Below are 19,479 nucleotides of genomic sequence, written 5' to 3' on the forward strand. Positions count from 1 at the left end.
GCAGGTTCCACGTAAATAGCCCACCACTTGGTTTAAGGGATTTGCCATGCATTCCGTCATTCAGTGGGGTCCTGGAGCCAACCCCTCACCGATATAAAAGGACAACTAATTTCTACTCATGTTAATCCCGTGAAATGCTTTGTGCCCCTCTAGAGTTCACAGGTCTGAAGTGGACTGAGGCTGCATAAGTGTCACGTGACAGCTGCTGGCATGTGGGACCAAGAGGAGGAGGAGGAGTAAGAACAGCCTCCCACAGGTGCTTGCGAAGGGGAGACCTCACTCCCCAACTCTGTCCATACTGGACTAGCCACTGCACTAGGAATCTTCTCTTTCTTTCAAAGCCTTGGTTCTGCCACATACACAGCAAGGGCTGGGGCAGCTGAACTACTCAGCTTCCTTCATACTGCAAAGATTTCTTGATAATAAAAGGGAAATTCTAGAACTGGGTGTGGTGGTGCATGTCTACAATCCAATACTCAGGAGACAGGGGCATAAGGATTTTTATTCAAAACTAGCCTGTGCTAAATAGTAAGGCCCTGTTTCAACCTCTTCCCCCTTCTGAAAGACAGCAATCCCCAAAATATATCAATGTGAAAATGTTCCCATACAATCTCAGAGAATCTTGGACCCCACTAAGAACCTGCAAATTCTAGATGTAGTTCTCAGGAGGTGGCAAGGGGCACAGACACAGAGCCCTGGATCCTGGCCTTCCCTGGTGGTGCCATAGAGCTTCCTAACATAGCCATAAGTTATTGAAGACCCACTGGGGAAGGATTCAGCCAGGCCAGCAGGAGGATGAGCAGCCACTTAGTAGGCAATTCCAAAACGTGAGGAGAAAAGTACAGTCCATGGAGTGCCTACATGGAAATGAGAATGCGAAGCTGACTTAGCATCCTGGTCCCTGGGCTTCTCTAAGGTTGCATGGAGGTCACCTGTGTGCCTTGGAAGCCAGTCATCGCCTCCCGTTGTGACAAGAATAGGTTTGAGAAGCATTTTCCTTTTCCAACTTCCACAATGCAGGTCCTGGGGAAAGACTGACAGGTAGGCCTTGTGTGGCACCACTGTGTAGAAGGTGCTGAGGCTGGAGGATGCTGAAATTCAGGAATCAGAGACCAGTGTGTAACATAGCAAGATGTCTCAGAAAAAAAACGAAACAAAAATAGGCCGTTTACAGGTGGTCTAAGAGAAGCAGAGCGTAGGTGCTGGGAGAGAGCAAGATCACTCCTTTGCTGAAGATTTTCTCTACCCCTCACCTACCTACACTCACAACCATCACCCCTAACCCCACCCCGACCCCGTTGCACTCATTCTTGTCCCCGGTGCTCCAGGATAGTCAGCCACAGGCGTGGTGGAAGGCAAGGGCCTTGGGGTAGAGGAACTGAAGAGAATGAGAAACTTTACCAAGCCGACTTTCACTTTCTTAGGGTCCATATTCCATCCAGGTGACTTGGTAATTCCCCAATTCCCCGATGTTCACATAGCCAGCGCACCATCCCTAGCGTTTGGCCTAGGAAAGAGACTGTCAATGGGAAATCTATGGCAGAAACCATGGGTCCTTTTTGTCTCCAGGACTGGTTGGTGGTACAGACAGAAAGTTGATGCTAGGAAGGGTTGTGCTGGGAAGATGTGGGCAAGACTCTCTTCCGCATTGCCTGGAAGGTCACAGCTCAGCGGCGACCTACCAGACACAGCAGGATGCAGAGGTTTTTCTGGGTAAGGAGCAGGGTCCTGGAAAAGCCTGGCCAGGCAGGCATGAACTCACAAAGCTTCAGCACCCTGCTGGAGCGTAGGCACCGGCCCATAAACTGTGACCTTGGACCGTCTACATGGTCTCAAGGCTGAGTGTAGTGTTCCCCGATATACACAGGAGAGCTTTTGACACCCTCTTAAAATAACGTTAGCCTGTCACTGCCTGTGACCTCTCCATTCTTTGGAGGTCTTTCCTCCCACCCCACAGAGAAATCAGAAAGCACCCCCTCTTGGAACTCTCACCCCAAATGGCCAACGTCAGCATCTTGAGAGCCATCTTTTCAGGACCCTCCTGCAGGAAAGCCCCTTGCTCAGGTATCACAAACTTTCTGAAATTGGCTGCTTTGAAGAGGCAGTTAAAACTCTCTGAAGTCTCTCCCCTGAGCCGCAGCATCCAGGACACTGTCCTCACCACAGCACCCAAGTCATCTCCAGCTCCCCTCTCCCGAGACACTTAGTGTCCCCCTATTAACTCCACCTGCCTTCTGTCTCTCCTGATAATAAAGTCACTAGCTGCCGAATTCAAAGAAGGAAGCATCCTAGTCTTCCCCAAGATGGTCCCTGCACCTGGTGAACCCATCTTACTCCAGATGGTCTCACTGGGTCTCCAGAATCTCACTCTAGTTACAAGACCTCCGTGCTCCTCCTGCCCATCTATGTCCAGCATCTCTCTCTAGGTCACTATAGACACACACACATGACGGGGGGGAGGCTTCTCTTGACCCTCAGCAATCCCCTCAAGCCCTCAGAAGGTTCTTCAGGGTCATCTATGGCTCCTCACTGTCCAGGTGCTGTAGGCCCCTCCTCCCCTGAGGGCGCAGGAAGTAACCCCCTCCCCGCCTTATCTCTGGCCTCTCTCTCTCTCTCTCTCTCTCTCTCTCTCTCTCTCTCTCTCTCTCTCTCTCCTTTCTTTCCGTTTCTAAATGCTTCCTCTCTCTCATCTCACCATTACAGCCTCCCACACGGTACTCTCCCTGCCTACATTGCTTCTTCTTCCTTCCACCTTCCCCAGCTGCTCCCCTGCTTAGCCATTTCTTGCTGGAGACAGCTTTCCCGGGTGCACCCGTTGATTTAACTCACTTACTAAGCTCTGGCTCATTGATTTTCCCACGTCATCCCTCTGCTCTCCCCCAGGATCCTAGAATGAGCCTGTCATCTCCTCCTGCCACACCAGGATCTGCCTGAGGGTGGCGACATTGAGCACAGAGCCCGGAGTTCAGTCACCATCCAATAAGTGTTGAATGGGTGGCCTGCCCCTTAAACTTGACATACTTCTATTCAGAGAAGAGTGTTCTGGGGCATCTTGGTGGCTGCCTGCCTCTCCACCCACCAGGGCACACACGACCTTCACTTCAACCCTCCCTCTCTCCCAGCACTCGTGGATAAAGCTTTACCTTCAGAGATAATCATGATTGGCCTTCACTTCAAGTGTCTCTTCTTCCTTAATCTCTCTTCGCCTCTCCCCACCACATGGATTCCATATCTGCACATTTCCCCGACAGATATAATGTATGTATAACCCCTAAATCAACACTCTGCAAGCAGAAGGGGTTGAGGAAGCTGGGAAGGAGGAGTTAATGAAGCGGGGTGCCGCTCAGGAGAGCGGAGCTGGGTTTTTAGGGTGACAGTAGGCTTGATGAGCAGTTGGCTATTCGTGGCTCAGGGGAGAGGTTTGAGAGAGTTTTTAAATGCTTCTCAAAACAGCCAGTTTCGGGCATGCAGATAATGGGGGAAAAAATTAGGTTGGCTGGGTTTTATTCTGGTGGTGCTGAGGGGTTGAACCCAGGGCCATGGGCATGCTAGATCTGGGTGTTGCCACTGAGCTGCACCCACCGGACCCCAGCTCTTGACAAAGAATTGTGTCCTGTGAGTTAAGCATGAATAAAGAAGCAGCACCTTCACTTTAGCTCTCAGACAGACACGTGTCTATGACAAGGCCACATTTTTATTAGAGCATCTCTTTAATGGAGGAAATGGATTCAAGCCCACGGAGGTCATGGCCAGTTAGGCTTCACAAGCTGTTCAGTTTTCTCAGGTATTTTAAGGGTATTCTTGGTTGTTGTTGTTGTTGTTTTCTTTCCCCTCTTTTTAAATTTTTTTTCACATACTAATCCCAGTTCCCCATCCCTTCTCTCCACCCGCTCCCCTCCATTGCAAGGCTTTTGGGGGACCAGGGAATAGCTGGCCATCCTTGATACAATGACCAGGCTTCTGTGAGGCAGAGGGCATTTTCCAGGAGCCCCTGAAGAAAGCGAGTGAGCAAGCCTGCAGCACAGACCAGGTCAGTGTGTGTCCTCTCAGCCCCATCAGCCTGGTCAGCTCAGGCATATCTTAGCCAAGCCTGAAAGTAGCCCCACCGTCTCTAGCAATTCGCTTGTGCCCTCCATCAGCCTGACTCCATCTGTCCCCATTACCTGCCCTGCCTGGAGTCCCATCATTCTGTTTGCTTCTGGTCACACCCACCACCCTGCTATCACCCACAGGTCCATCCCCCTGCCCCACTTGCCCCTCCAGATCCAGACCCCTTACTGGTCCCTCTCCAAATCTGCATGCCTCCTTTTTGCTGTCTGCTTATCTGCCATCCCTGTGAATGCCTCTCCATTATCTGTGGCTCGCTGTTATGTCCTCACCTCCCATCCTGTGTCCCTAATGCCTCCTCAGCATCCTGTCTACCTGTGACCACAACTAAACCATCCTCCAGACCCTTCATTCCAGGATGTCCCTCCCCAGCATCTGAATCTGTCCCCTCCGACCCCCACATCAACTCTGTCTTTACCCTCGAAGTGGAAGGGTCTTAAGTTCTGAAACTTACATATCCCAATAACCTTAGTAGGCCTTCAGATTGCCCAGTGTTCTATTCTCTCTGCTCAGGTGGAGACAGCCAGCCTAGCAACTTCTCTGGGCCTTGGTCTCCCCATCTGTCTTCTTCACTGCTGGTCCTCTCCAATAGCTTCAGATTAGTGAAAGAAAAAAAAAAAAGACAAGGAGTGTCCCTGTAGGATGCCGGGAGCCTCCCTATGCCAGGCCCTTTGCCTGACTACAGTAAGGGCTTAGTCTCAGAACCCACTCTTGTCTCCTCTCTGGCCTGGATCTGGGGTTTGAGGATCCCAGGTGAACTGGTTTCTGACTGTTTACCCTTCTTCCCAGGGTATCAGGCATGGAACCCCAGATACTCTTGAAGCTCAACAACCTCTGAGAAGTTCAGAGACCCTGGTAAGGATGCTAAAGGTGCTCCCATCTGACCAGCTGCCAAACTAGAGAGGACCTGGGGGTAGAAACAACTAACTATCCTGCATCTCTTAGCCAAAGCACCCAGTGCGAACAGGCCAAAGTCACCGAGCTAATGCTTGAGGCCCCGACTGATGCCAGGCGTCCTCCGAAGCATTCCCACAATTTGTGTGACAGAAACAGCATTATCCCTTTTGCCATCAGACACCACCTACCCTTACCTGAGCTCACACAGTTTGTTACTAGCAAGTCATAGCTGCCCAGCGGCAGGGGAGCACAGGTTCTGAGGACCTGGTGCAAAAGCCCAGAACCTTCAGGAGAGTTGCCACTCCTATTGGAAGAGAGCTGTAGAATTGTTGATCTTATTACTATGTCTGCCGCCATTGCAACCTCTTCTGGTAGGGCTGTAGAGAGGGCTCAGTCTTAAACAGCTCTCTGGCTCTTCCAGAGGGTAGGAGTTTGGTACCCAACAGCCATATCCGGTATGGCTCACAACCACCTGTAGCTTTAGTTCTAGGGCATGCGACTGGCTCTTCTGGCCTCTATCATCTCCTACAGACTTAGCACACATGCACAAACATAAATTAAAAATAAACCTTAAAAAAACCCCACTACTTAAAGAAGCTCCTGGAATCCCAGACCACAGGTCAGGCCTCCCGATGCCCTTAGCACTAAACTAGAACAGTTGTTTGATTTGGGGTTTATTTAGTTTATTGGCTTTGGTTGTTTGTTGAGAGAGGGGCTGGAACGGCCCAGGCTGGCCTATACTTGATAGGTGGCAGAGGACAGTCTTGACCTTCTGATCTTCCTGCTTCCACCTCCCATGTACTGGGATCACAACTGTGTGCCATCATATCTGGTTCTCGTGTAAGTTTATCTTATTGTTTTTAATGATTTTTAAAAATTATAATTACATCATTTTCCTCTTCCCTTTCCTCCCTTCAAACCCAGTTCCACGCACCCCATCTTGTTCTCTTTCAAATTCATGGCCTCCTTTTTCTTTGTTGTTGTTGCTGGTGGTGGTGGTGCTGATGCTGGCGGTGCTACTGGTGGAGGTGGTGGTGGTGCTGGTAGAGGTGGTGGTGGTGATGGGGCTGGTGATGGGGCTGGTGGAGGTGGTGCTGGTGCTGGTGGTGGTGCTGGTGGAGGTGGTGGTGGTACTGGTGGTGGTGGAGGTGGTGGTGGTGATGGGGCTGGTGATGGGGCTGGTGGAGGTGGTGGTGGTGATGGGGCTGGTGATGGGGCTGGTGGAGGTGGTGGTGGTGATGGGGCTGGTGATGGGGCTGGTGGAGGTGGTGCTGGTGCTGGTGGTGGTGCTGGTGGAGGTGGTGGTGGTACTGGTGGTGGTCCTAGTGGTAGTGGTGGTGCCGGTGCTGGTGATGGTAGTGGTGCTTGTGTTGGTGGTGCCAGTTATGCTGGTGGTGCTGGTGTGTGTGTTCCTAAATACGTAAGTACAACTTGCTCGGTCTATAAATGTATACTTGTAAGTATATGTTTTCAGGACTTAGCATTTTTTGGATAATTAATTGGTGTGCTCTTCCCTGGGAAGACTATTTCTCCAGCTCTCAGCATTCCTTAGTTGCCTGTGGTTCTTTGTGTCGAGTTGAGACCTCACCTGGTTGTCTGCAGTTCTGGGGATGAAACCCAGGGCCTCAGGCACACAAGGGGAACACTGTACCAAATGAGTTCCCAGTGGGATCTATTGTGATTCCTACTGCCAGACTTCTGTAACAAAGTTGCTGACTGAGAAAGAGAAAGTGGCAAAAGTTCCTACGATGTGACCCAGAGGGGACAGCTGCCGCCACCTGCTGGGGGTGTGCGCTAACTTCAAGCAAATTCTCTTCCGCCTGCAGCCTCTTCTGTGACATTTGGAGCCCGGAGTGCTCCTGTGGGTGGCACCCAGGATGAGTTTGCCCAGCGTCTGTACCCAGGCAGCATGTTGGTACGGTCTAACTGGAGCATGGGTGCATTTGCCAGCTGCTGGACATGTTGCTTCCTATGGGGCAAGTGCCCATAGTGTGGCACAGGCACAGTGGCCTGGACAGTGAAGAGTGCTCACTCACGATCATGGCCCGTGGTCATAGCTGGGAAACAAGACACCACACAGAGGCACCAAGAATGAGAAAGAATGTGGGCATCAGGACCAGGGGCAGATTCCTGTAGGCCTATAGGCGGCACCTTTGGAGGTGAGACAGGGCACAGGACTTGGGCAGGTGTTTAAAGTGGGCATTAGGGACAGTGGGCACAAGACAGGCATCGGCGAATAGCAATGGGCAAGGGATGGGCACAAAGGCATGAAGTGATCATATAGGGGTAGGAGGCAAGGGACATAGACACTGGAGCATGGGGTAGACAATCCTGGAGTAGATGGGAATGGGGCATGGAAGTGGACACAGGGCATAGGCGCACAGGGAATGTAGGTGTTGGATATGAACACAAAGTGGGCACCACGTGGCATGCAAAATTCTCGTTCCCGCTCTCATAGTCTCTGCCCCTGCAGAGCTGTGAGCGCACCGATAGGACGGCCAACCCAAGCCTAAATACCAGATCAGCCTGTGTTTTGGTGAGGGTACCCAGGTCCTCCAGACCAGCTAGAGGAGAGGCTCATCACGGCTTGTGTGAGTCACCCCCTCTCTCCAACCCCTTCCAAATGGCCTCTCACTGATGCTCCCGAGACCGAGCTCCCCCTTATCCACAGCCCCCCCAAGTCTATACAACTATCTGGTCTGTGTGACTCACAAATGCACTTGACTCCCACCCAGATGCTGCCCCAGGTGGAGCCAGTCTTTGGCTCACCAGCTCCTCCTGCCCTGGAAGCGTCTGTACCTTGAGGCCTCACAAGATCCCCAGCCCAGCACCCCCAGCGCCCCTAGCGGCATCCCCCCATCTTGTGACACAGCAGAATGACTCTTAAATTGGATGCTCCCTCCCTCACAACTACTAAAAGCAGTCCACCCGGGGTGTGAGTGGCTCACCCTCAACCCTGCCCTCCCTGAACCAGTAGGGCTCTCTGCCTAGGTCACTGGACAGCAAAGTTCAAGATCTTCAGCCCTCTACCCCAAGGTGAGAGAGCCTTGTTGTGCAGCTCTGGCAGCTGGGCATAGAGGTCAGCCAGAACTTGATTTGGAGGCCCCTTGAATTTGAGGCAGATATAGGACAAAATGACTTGTCCAGCATGTCTACATGACTACAGCTCATGCCTTAGAGCCAGACTCACCCTGCCATAAAGCTCTTCTGGTCTGCTTTAAAGCACTGCTTCCCAGAGATTAGCCCCGAAGAACTGTTTAGTGTAGGGCCAACCAAAAGCAAAGGAGCCCTTGCTGGGCGCACACCTTTAATCCCAGCCCTCAGGAGGCAAAGGTAGGCGAATCTCTGTGAGTTTGAGGCTAGCCTGGTCTACAAAGTGAGTTCCAGGACAGTCAGGGCTACATAGAGAAACCCTGGCTTGGAAAACCAGAAGGAGGAGGAGGAGATTCCTACAGCCACAGTCCCGGTGCTCTGGGTTTCGGGCCCTTTGTCCCACCCATCATTTCTATTTTAGGGGGACTGGGTGGTAGTCCCAAAACAGAACACTTGACTTAAATCCTGTGCTTTGGACACCAGTAGCTAAAACACCAGTATCTGTGTAACTCTTGTCTTTGGAAAAATTAACACAGCTTTAAGGCAAAATCCAAAACCATAGGCCGGCTTCTTCCCAGACCCACTGTTCTTTACAGATTGCTAGACTTCTGAGGACAGGGGAACCTTTCAGCAAGCACCATGTCCTCTTTGTCCTCCCCCTGCCTTGTGAGTGAGGTGACTTATCGGATTCTGATTATGGATGCCAATATAATAAATCCCTTTCAACAATGTGTCAATGTGCCTCTGCTTCTTTTTCTTATTTTTTAGTGCTGGGAGTCAAACTCTGGGCCTTGCGCATGCTAAGCGTTTGCTCTGCCTCTGAACTACACCCCCAGCCGATGAGCCGCTTCTGTGCGGAGAAAATGGTGTGATTTGGCAAAGGACCGAAGTTCACTGCATTTTTTTGGTCCAGCCATTTCAGGAATGTCTATTGAGTTGCTGCTGTGCCCAGTGCTGAATATGGGGGACAGACCAAAAGAGCATGGTCTTTACTCTCTTGGGGTTCTGAGGTCCTAGGACTGCCCCCACTCCTGACCCTCACAAATGTGACGACGGTAAGGAGTTACATAACAGCTAAGCTAAAAACCAGGTTTATCATTCACTAAATGCGCAACCCCAGGAAGCGACTTTCAGAACCCCCACCAGTGAAGCGCTCTGCAGAGGGCTTGGTGTGAGGTGTGAGGTGTGGGTGGATAAGCTCTCCAGGCCCACTGCAGGTGGCCGCTGGCTTGGGAAGGGGCAGAGAAAACACTGACCCACTAAACAAGCTGACCCTTGCTGTACCCCAGCTCCAAGCTAGGGTTGGGGGAGCCTGAGTTCACGGGACATCCAGCCCCTCCTCTGCACTCTCCCAGGGCCGTGGCTTCTAAGGAATCCTGTTGCATCCTCACTACGCCTGGACAGTGTCAACATGGCAGTTCCATTTTAGAGATGAGAGGTTGAGAGCTCATCCCAGAAGGTACTCCTCCCCACACCAGTCACTAGAGGGCGCCAGGGCTCAGGGGAACTGTGCTGAGCAACCTCCCCACTGTCCTTGTAGTCCTCCAGAGTCCACAGGCCAAACACCAGGACCTGGAACAGTGTGGCTCCAACGGCTCCACTCCACAGTGCAGAAAGAAGGTGGCAGAGGAGAGGAAAAGTCAGAACTAGGGTACTTGAGAAGCCCCTGTGACTTGTCCCACTCCATAGGAACACTGCTTAGATTCCACCCTTTGCCCCTGCCCCACCTCTGCTCACACCTGTGTCTCTGCTGTCCCTCTGTCTGTGTCCAGTTTTCTTCATTCTTTACAGCTACTGTGGATGGCAGTCTCTCTGTATGCTATGGTCCCTCTCCGAAAGGTCTGATTTCTCGGTTTCTCTCTCTCTCTCTCTCTCTCTCTCTCTCTCTCTCTCTCTCTCTCTCTCTCTGTGTGTGTGTGTGTGTGTGTGTGTGTGTGTGTGTGTGTGTGTGTGTGTGTGTGTGTCTACCGGTCTCTCTCAGTTTCAGAGACCTGACTCTGCCCTCCCACCTCTTCACCCTGCAGAAGCTCACAGCTTCCGACTGCTGGCCTCTCTTGCCCGCCTCCTTAGACTTGACAAGGGCGGTGAGAGAGGAGGGAAGGGCAGCGTGGTGGGCCCACCTCTTTTTGCCTTTCTAGGCTGGGAGGCTGGGCCAGTGGGTCTTTTAACGGCTTGGGCAGCCCATGCAGATCGCCAGCCCTGAACGCTTTGCCTGGCTCTGCAGTCAGCATGCAGCAGCCACCATCGTCAGGACCCGTGGCTCCTTCTGCAGAGCCCACCAAGCCCCCTTACAGCTACATAGCCCTGATTGCCATGGCTATCCAGAGTTCACCGGGTCAGCGGGCCACCCTCAGTGGCATCTACGGCTACATCATGGGCCGCTTCGCCTTTTACCGGCACAACCGGCCAGGCTGGCAGAACAGCATCCGCCATAACCTGTCCCTCAATGAGTGCTTCGTCAAGGTACCTCGCGACGACCGCAAGCCAGGCAAGGGCAGCTACTGGACCCTGGACCCCGACTGCCATGACATGTTCCAGCATGGCAGCTTCCTTCGCCGCCGCAGACGCTTCACCAAGCGCACAGGTGCCCAGGGCACCAAGGGTCCTATCAAGGCAGACCCCAGGCCTCTCAGAACCACCAGCCCGGACCCAGGCGCCCCCAACACCACTACCGGCAAGTTGTGTCCATTCCCACCAGAGGTGCCAAACCCCAAGGGCCTAAGCTTTGGCGGTCTGATGGGGTCTTTGCCAGCCAGCGTATGTCCAGCAACCAGTGATGCCAGGCCCCAGTTGCCCACTGGACCCAAAGAGATGTGCTCACCCAAATCTGCAGGCCCAAGAGAGCTCACCTCGCCCTCCCCATGCCCAGCATTCGGCTTTTCTGCTGCCTTCTCTGAAGCGGAGAGTCTCAGCAAGGCCTCCACATCTGGTGTGGCCCCTGAGGGCATGGGGAGCAGCTACCAGTGCAGGATGCAGGCGCTGAATTTCTGTGTGGGGACTGACCCCGGCCTTGAACATCTCTTGGCCTCGGCAGTTCCCACCCCCGCACCTTCGACTCCTTCAGCCTCTCACCGGGCCCCACTGCCCCTGCCAGCTGACTCCAAGGAACCCTGGGTGGCTGGAAACTTCCCTATCCAGGGAGGTTCTGGGTACCCTCTGGGGCTACCTCCTTGTCTTTACCGGACCCCAGGAATGTTCTTCTTCGAGTGAGTGACTGCCGCGGGTCCCTCTGCAGGGCCTCTGTCAACTGTTCTCAGCAGATTCAGTCTAGCTATAGGACCTAGGACACTCTTCAGGGACCCAGCCCTGGCAGGCCAAGGACCGTGAGGAACGGAAGGCAGAAGTGAGCAGTCGTCAGCCAGGTCCCCGGGGCCGCCTGACATACTTGGGATGAGGGGAAGTGGGGCCCTCGAGACTTTCTCTGTGGTTCTCAGGGCTAATAAAGCCAGTGCAATGGTGAAGGTCTGTCTGCTGAATGGCTGGGGCTAAGGGTGTGTGGGCAACGTGGTATGGGGGAGGGTGCACTATGGGAGGGGGACCTGCCTGGAAAGGTTCTGCTTGAGACTTTCTCCTGCTGGGAACTTTCTTGGGGAGTTTCCCAGGAAGGGAAAGTAGGGCATGAGGGCAAGCAGAGGGGAGAAGCAGCCAAGATCCACAGAGTATGGGAAAGCCAGGCTGGCGGAAGAGGCTGCCTTCGGCCCTTGAACTGTAGCTAGATGCTCTCTTTATGAAGCTTTATCTTGCCGGCTGCCATCCCCTCCTAGGCTTGTTTCTGTCGTCTTGTCTGGGTTCTGTGGAATATCAACCCAATTTCCAATAGCAGACTCCAAGGCTCAGAACTCACCCCAGCTCCAGGAGAAGGGCAAAGGACTGGCAGGGAGCAAGGGTACCCAGGTCTATGTGGCTCTGACACAAACTGAGGGAAGTACAGGGCAGAGAGCTGGCTGGGGACAGTAGAGGATGGCCCCAGAGGAGAAATTAAGCCTTTCTGAATCTGGGGCTGTTAAGACACCCTTCACCCTGCGGACAGGGAATCCGGGGTTTAAAGGCAGCACTTGATCTTTATTTGAACTCTCCACAGTAATGGAACCTCTCCTGGGTCCCTGATTATTTTTTGCCAACATCATATTACATCAATGTGTGTGTGTGTGTGTGTGTGTGTGTGTGTGCGCGCACACACGCGAGTATTTGTGTGCACACAGGGCTCAGAGGCAACTTGTGGGAGTTGATTCTCTGCTCCCACTGTGGCAGTCCCAGGGATCAAACTCAGGGACCATTACCCACTTAAGTCATCTCATGAACATATTTCTTGGAGGGTGGGGGCATGGGTGGGGACCCATGACTGTCCTAGACATTGAGCAGAGGCAACTGAGCTCCAAGCTTCGCCGTGAACAGAGCAGGAAGGAGGGCTATCCCCATATACCCTCTAGAAGAACTTTTGACCTCACTGTCTCTCCAGCACTTCAGAGAACAGAAGCAAAAGGCTTCCTGAGTCTTGGTCTCCTCTACTGTGCCTTGGGTATGGGCTGAGGCAGAGAGGACAAAGTGTGGCCCTATTTTGTCTTCTACAGAGAGCCCACGAGGCCTTATGTCCCATAAGGTGGCACCCAGTGGCTGCCCTTTCTTAGTCAGGTGGCCTAGTCTCCTCCACAAGTCCTTCCCTGGGCAGCTTATCCAGTGACTTCAGCCTCTGTGACTCCCCCTTCCCTTCACAGGTCCCCTGGGGCTGCAGAGGAAGTTGTCCTGCTGGCTGGCCTGACTGAACTGTCTGGTTCCCACAGACTCCAGAACTGAGGTGGAGGGGGAGCTGAGGGGCGCAAGCTTGGTATGACTAGAAGGAGGTGAGAAAATGCCTGATCAGCTGGGCAAAGGAGACTGCCCCCTTCTCCCCTCCCATTTCTCTCCTCCCAACCATGCCTGCTGTACTCCAACCAGCAAAACAGTGGGTTGTTGTGGTGGGGAGGTAGCAGGCAAGGTCCTATGTAGTGAGGGGTGCAGACTCCTCACTACAGACACAGAGGAGAGGCAGGGGACCCTCATTCATGTGATGTGGCGTCAGTAGTGTGGAGTGTGGGAGTAGGTATGCTGGGGAGACACAGTCCCTAGTGGTGATTCTTTCTCAGCTGGGTCAGGGAAGGAGGCCGCGGTTGGGCACTGTTCCTTGCTTTGCATTCCTCTGGAGCCCTGGTGACCCCAAGTCCCTTCTCAGCCTGGCAGGAAGATGAGAAACCAGCAGGGTTGGGGAAAGCACCCAGCCTCCCCAGGATGTTCAGCCTCTGTTCCTTCCAGGGCTTGGGCTGGGGTGACAATGAGACTTGGGTTCCTCTTCGGTTCTCTGGTTGGTACTGCCCATACCACCATGCCACTGGTCTCCACCCAAGGGATTAGCTAGCTCATAACCAGGCTGAGGTCTTGCATGCCCAGTCCTTAGGAAACATGTGGGGGAGGGTGAAGATAGGGGGGAGAGACAGTCAAACTCAGCTATGACCACACCTCTGTCCTTAACCCCCAAGACTACTTGTCTGTCAAGAAATGGTGATATTTCCAAATAGCTAAGTAGGACCTTAGTCTAAGCCTACTTGGGATACAATCTTGGACCAGGACCAATCCTCGGGGCCCTGGTTTCACTCTTTTTGTCCAGAGGGTATGAAATAGGTCATCTGATTCGACGTGTGAGTCTCAGGGGAGTATCTGGCCCGGTGGACAGCCTGGGAGACGCCCCATCCCTTCGTCAGGAGGCCTAGACATCATGATCTCACACTACCCTCTGCTCAGTACCCAGTGGGGACTTTACCACTGGGCATCCGGCCCTCACATTCTTTCTGTGGCTTACAGATGCTTCTGCCTCTTGCCTGACTGCCCCTATTGGGAGGTAGGGTGTAGAGCCAGTAAGTGCCCTCATCTAGGTCTAGATAAAAACATCTTGATACAGATGGTCAGATTCACACAGCAAGGCACAGCAGAGGTGTCTCCTTAACCCACCCCATGCAGCTCATAGGGGCAGAGATGTGGTATCTGACGCCTCCGGGACTCCTTCAATGGAGGCTTATCCGTCTCCAGGCCCAATTCCGGGGACCATCTACTCCTCTTCAGAAAATTAGAGCAGGCTGGCTTCCGAGACCAAATCAAACCCTAAAATGGTAGAATCAGTATTTAAGACTATTCCAGAGTTCTTAATCACGTCAGCTCAGATCTGTGGAATGCAGTTGACAGGGACTGCTGACCCTCTCGCGGTATGTGCATTCCAGGAAGCAGAACGGGCCTGTTCCAACGAAATATAGCTGCCCTACTGGACTGTCATTACCTGCGGGCATTTGGTCTGGCTGTCCAAGGTCAGAGTGCCCATCTGCCTTCAGAAGGGCACGGATGGGGTCCCCACCACATCCCCAAGGGCCCACCTCCCTCACAGACTCCTCCACTGAGCTTATCACAGGCCTGCCTCCCGCCCACTGCTTCCTTCCCTGCTGAAGGCATTCCCCTGCCTGAGTTACAAGTTACTCATGCCTTCCCACACCCCCAGACAGCATTTGGCTGGTGAGAGACCCTCTCCCCCAGAGGGCGGCTTCCTGCAGCTGCCACAAGGATGAGAACGCAGAGGGAGGTTGTGTTGGCCTGGCACATCTGCCTGTGGGGAGTGCAGGAACCAAGGAATCCAGGCCCAGTATATCTTTCCTGACCAAGCTCCCATCACCCCCCAACCCAGGCTGCCTGCATTGCTGCCGCAGCTGGGTGGCCTGAGAAAAGCCACTTCCTTTCCCTGTTCTTCAGAAGGATACAAATGCTGTCCTTCACCCCCAGGGGGGCTGGTGGGAGGACTCTGTAAGTTAGCATTTGCAAAGTGCTTAAATCTAGGCCAGGTGCTCAGACTTGCACTATAAATGATAGTTTAAGTGAAATAAATCTGTCTTTGGGGGCTGATATGTCCCCTTACCATGATGTATCCCCTGCCAAGATAGTGTCTAACTGCTGTGGAAGACGGGGACAGAATGTAGAGGCAGGACCAAACAATACTGTCTTTTTGATTTCTTGCTGTGTGGATGTACTTGTCTGAGCCTCAGTTTCCTCCTCTGTAAAATGGGGTGCTGTTTTTGATGCCCAGGGCTGGCATGTGGGACCCCATCTGCATCCTCGTGTGTAATTTGATCAACAGAGATGAAATTAGAATTGAGAAGTATCCACACCGGAGGTCTCCCCAGTCTCTGCCCAGGTCTCTCAGCCCCACCCTTTGAGTACACACACAGCAAAGCCACACAGTGGAGGCTCTTCTGCGTTCCTGAGCCTCTGTCCTCACCCTGCTGGTAACTGACTGGGTGACTCAGAGAGAGTTGGTAGGCAGAAGGAAGTGGCCCCATAGCTAAAAACAGACCAGAGGCTCCATTAGTCACTCCTCAGCCAGGAAGGCCAGGGATGCCCCCAGGTCACTGTCCTCTGGGCCGGTCCCAAGGTAGCCCAATGTCACTTAGCACACTGAACGCAGCAGCTGGTCCTCCCTCCTGCTGGCTGCCAGCTCCGCTGAGCTGCTCCACTTCCAGAGCTCTGTGCTCGCTGCCTGCTCTCCAAAGACTGTCCCCTCCTTGCAGGGTGGCGTGCTGCATACAGTTTCTGTCATTGCTCCCCACCACCCCAAAGGACGCCCCCAAAGCCTGAGTCCAGCTAACTGTACCTCACCTTCCCTCTTCTGCAGCGTCATGCTGCCTTCACACGGCCCCACTGTGAGGCGGTCGCAGTGGTAGGGTCTGCACTTACGCCTCTTCGCCTTAGAGCACAGGTTTGGGGGTAAGGGCTGTGTCTGCCCCTGTTCACTTTTCCTTCTCTCTACCTCACAGTAGGTGACTAAGACACAGTAGGGATATGGTGAATGCTCACCAAGTGCGTGGCGCCTTGGCTACCCGTTCATCATCCTCAGTGGGCTGTCCCAAAGGAGCCCAGGGCCTCCCTGCCTCACTCAGCACCACCTAGGGCTTCTAGGTAAGGGCGTGCATTTGAGGTCTCTCCCTTCACTGACTGAACCCAGCTTTCATGCCACCCTTTCTTCTGCTTGCACAGCCCTCCACTACCCTCCACAGGGCTCTCTTCTCGCTCCCAGCCCCCACCAAGCATCCTCAGATAAACACTCCCTGACCACTGTCCCGTTCTCCCCCAGTCAGTGCAGGCTAAGGTCAGCGTGCTTTGCCCCCTCATAGCTACCTGAGACCAGGGACTTTGTCTGGTCACTGCTGTCCCTTGTAACTGCAACCACTGAAATAGTCTGACACTGGCTGAGAAACCTGCGCCAGGCTCTGCCTGGACATCTCACTGGATTTTGGCACTGACCTTAGGAAGTAGCTTTTATCATCACCCCGTTTTACAGACAGGAGCCTGAGGCTCAAAGAGAGCAAGTAGGTAGATTTGAACCCGGAACTCCACGTCTATTACTGCCCTTGGAGTGTCTGAGTTCTCCGGATTCACTGCTGTCTCTGCTAAAGCCACTGGGAACAGCCTTCTCTGCTCTCCCTGGCCGCAGTCTCTCCCAGTTACTCAGCTGCCTGTGGGCGGATAGCAGTCTAACGCGTGAATATTACCATACTCTTCCTCTGCTCAGAGTTCTTCTGTGGCTCCACTACCCCAGCTCAGCCTGTCCCCCAAAATTATTTCCTTCAACATATGCAAAACCTTCCTAGAGTGTGCTCAGGTAAGTTTGCTTTCAGGCTTTCTGTACTTCCTTCACCTGCCCCGCCCCCACACTCTCCCCACTCCCCTAGAAAGCCCTGTTCATTTGCCCTCACCAGGAGTGTCACTCCTAGAGAGATGAGGTGTCAGGTTGGTGACTTCTTCCTGTCCCTGTGGTCTCCTGAGTTTTCTTCCAGCTTCCTCAAGCCCCTACCCTTCCTCTGGGGTCCCAGAGGTTGTGAGCCCTCCCTGGAAACTGGCCCAAGGAAACTTTACCCACAGTGCTCGACTCACAGCCTAAGATCCACTGGGAAACCCTGCACCTCAGTTTCCTTAGCTGAGAAATGCTAGATGGTTAACACATGGATTTTCTCAATACAATGTTAGGGTTCAGGAGGTGCTTCCTCTTGAGGCAAGGGTGGGGGCAGGAAGAGAAGCAGGTGCAGAGCTGTCTCACAGGCAGGAACCAGCCCCCCACCTCGCAGAACAACCCTGGCGGCCTTGCTCCCTCTGGGCGGCCAAGCGAGGGCCTGTGTCTTTTCCCACCACTGCCTGCTCGGGTTCAAGGTGGCCAGAGGAATTCAAGGCCACTAGACTCAGACAGGAAAAGGCAACGTCACCAGCGCTGGTGTAATCCAAACCAGATGTGGCCTCGGTGGCTTCCAGACCCAGGGGGTGGTCACTGTGGGCCTGGCCCAGGCCCAGAGGCAGGAAATGGCCTTGGAGGAACACTCTCTGGGCTGGGCCCAGCTAGGAGGAGGGTCCACTGGAAGCTCTTAACCCTTCTTGGCCCAAAGGAGTATCCAGGCCCAGCCCAAGGCAGGAACACGTATCAGTAACACAGGGGACAGTCACTGCACTGTTGCTGAAACGGATGCTATTCTGGACCAGCCATGCCCCTGGACTGTGAGGAGCAGGGTATGCTCTTCCTGGAGTTCAGGAAGCTCATAAGCTGGCATCCTGGGGATGGTAGTGCTCCGGGCCCAGAGTCCTGGCCGTGGACTACACTCAAGTCTGGCTCCACCTTGGGAATCCTCTGTCAGCTGTGGCCTCCGGCCCCCCTTGGTGCAGCTCTAGGGTGCAGATCCTTCTCCCAGCTGCAGCCAGGGATAGACCTCTATTGAGAGCAATGGGGCTTGGGTTCCCAGCTCCAGAGAGGCCAGAGTCCGAAGACTCAGCTCTGCAACAGGTCAAGGGCTCTGGCTCTGCTGCCCTGCAGGTTCTGAGAGATGAGTAAGTCCCTAAGGAAGCTGGGCTCAGTGGCGTACAGCCAGGTGGATCTCTGTGAGTTCAAAGCCAACCTAGAATAGTCAGTGAACCTTCCTGTCTTTGGAGGGGGGGAAGTCCTTATAAAACCCCATTCTCCCATCTATGTTGTTAAGTCTATATGCTCCGCCTCCAAGCTCCTGGGAGGCCCATAGGTGTCTGATTACTCATGCAAATACAGTTCTGGGAGAAGAAGGGAGGCAGGGTAGATTTGGGGTTGGAGCGTGATCATCCCTGCCTGTGATTCTTGGAGGGCTTCTTGCCCTGGAAATACTAAACTCGTTGTGTGGTCTTGGGCAAAGTCATCTTTCCACTCTGAACCTGTCCCTCCCCAGGGACATTTAGATGAGCCCCCATCCTATCTCCCATCCGTCAGGACGACCCTGGAAGTTGAAGAAGAAAGAAGAGCTAAGGCTGTGAGCAAGTTATGGAGGCGGAATCAGAGCCGTGTGTGGTGGGGCACACCTTTAATCCCAACACTCAGGAGCAGAGGCAAGCGGGTCTCTGTGAGTTCAAGGCCAGCCTGGTCTATGTACTGAGTTCCAGGACAGCCAGAGCTATATAGAGAGTTCCTGCCTCAAAATAAATAAATAAATAAATAAATAAGCCTTGTACTTGAAGTCAGGGTTCTAGGTCGTGTTGTTGAAGTCTTTGGTAAGGGGCCTGTTGTAGCCTCGGTTTCCCTGACCAGATCCAGACCTTGCATCTCTGCTCAGGCTAAACCTCATTCCCTCCCCTACCCTCCCTGCTCGGGGTGATTCATCCCTCATCATCTCATCATCGTTCTGTGTGGCCCGATGCTCAGCCAGGGTGGGGCCAGGGAGGCAAAGAGGACCATTCAGTGACAACCCAGGCCCAGCTGGCAGAGGTTGGGGTTGGGGGAGGCAGCAGGGTACCAATGGGCAGTGGGCAGCAATGTGTGGTCCTGGGGGCCCTGCTGTTAGGACAGCTGCCATTCACACCCCCAAACAGGTTTTTGAGCCTTTCAATTCCCAGTGCTAAGGGCAGGCTTAGATTCTTCCCCACTGCACCCCAGTCCCAGATCCCACACCCCATGTGATACCTGCTGGTGCATGAACAAGACAGAGGGGAGGTGTGAGGTGCCTAATCTGCACTCATGGAGGCAGGAAAGGTATGACAACATCTCTGAGGCCTCAGTCTGTGAACACACCTAAAGCCCAAGCCAGGGGTAGCAGGGCAGCAGCCAGAGCAAAACCGTTGCCTGATCAGTCTGGATGCTGAGTTTGGCTCCCTGCCGCCTCTAGCCGTCCTGAAATCAGCTTTTCCATCTGACAAAGGGCGCAACACTTTCATCCTGGTCACTGCAGGCTGGGGACCCTGGTGTTCATTTGTCACTATTGCCTCTGCCACTCTGGCTGGGCCGCCCCTCTAGCAAATGGCCCCCGCCTGCATGAGCGGCCCGGATGAGGCCAGTGAGAGTAGCAAGCAGGGCTGACTGTAGCATCA

At 53.6% G+C, this 19,479-nt stretch overlaps 1 protein-coding gene across 2 annotated transcripts; it reads left to right on the top strand.

Moving 5' to 3' along the window:
• Positions 1–10,241: 10,241 nt before the first annotated feature.
• On the top strand, positions 10,242–18,509 carry Foxs1 (forkhead box S1). Of its 2 annotated transcripts, XM_048445574.3 has the most exons (3): positions 10,242–11,303; positions 12,813–12,938; positions 18,389–18,509. In XM_048445574.3, exons 1-2 carry the CDS (start codon positions 10,327–10,329, stop codon positions 12,889–12,891), a joined length of 1,056 nt encoding a protein of 351 aa, XP_048301531.1. In that variant the 5' UTR covers positions 10,242–10,326; the 3' UTR covers positions 12,892–12,938; positions 18,389–18,509. The 2 variants fall into 2 exon arrangements, with proteins under 2 accessions (XP_048301531.1, XP_048301532.1); XM_048445575.3 differs by lacking the exons at positions 12,813–12,938; positions 18,389–18,509 and having other exon boundaries at positions 10,246–11,558.
• The last annotated feature ends 970 nt before the right edge of the window (positions 18,510–19,479 follow it).

Source organism: Myodes glareolus, chromosome 10 (genome assembly GCF_982192425.1).
Source record: "Myodes glareolus chromosome 10, mMyoGla1.1, whole genome shotgun sequence".
Classification (NCBI taxonomy): domain Eukaryota; kingdom Metazoa; phylum Chordata; class Mammalia; order Rodentia; family Cricetidae; genus Myodes; species Myodes glareolus.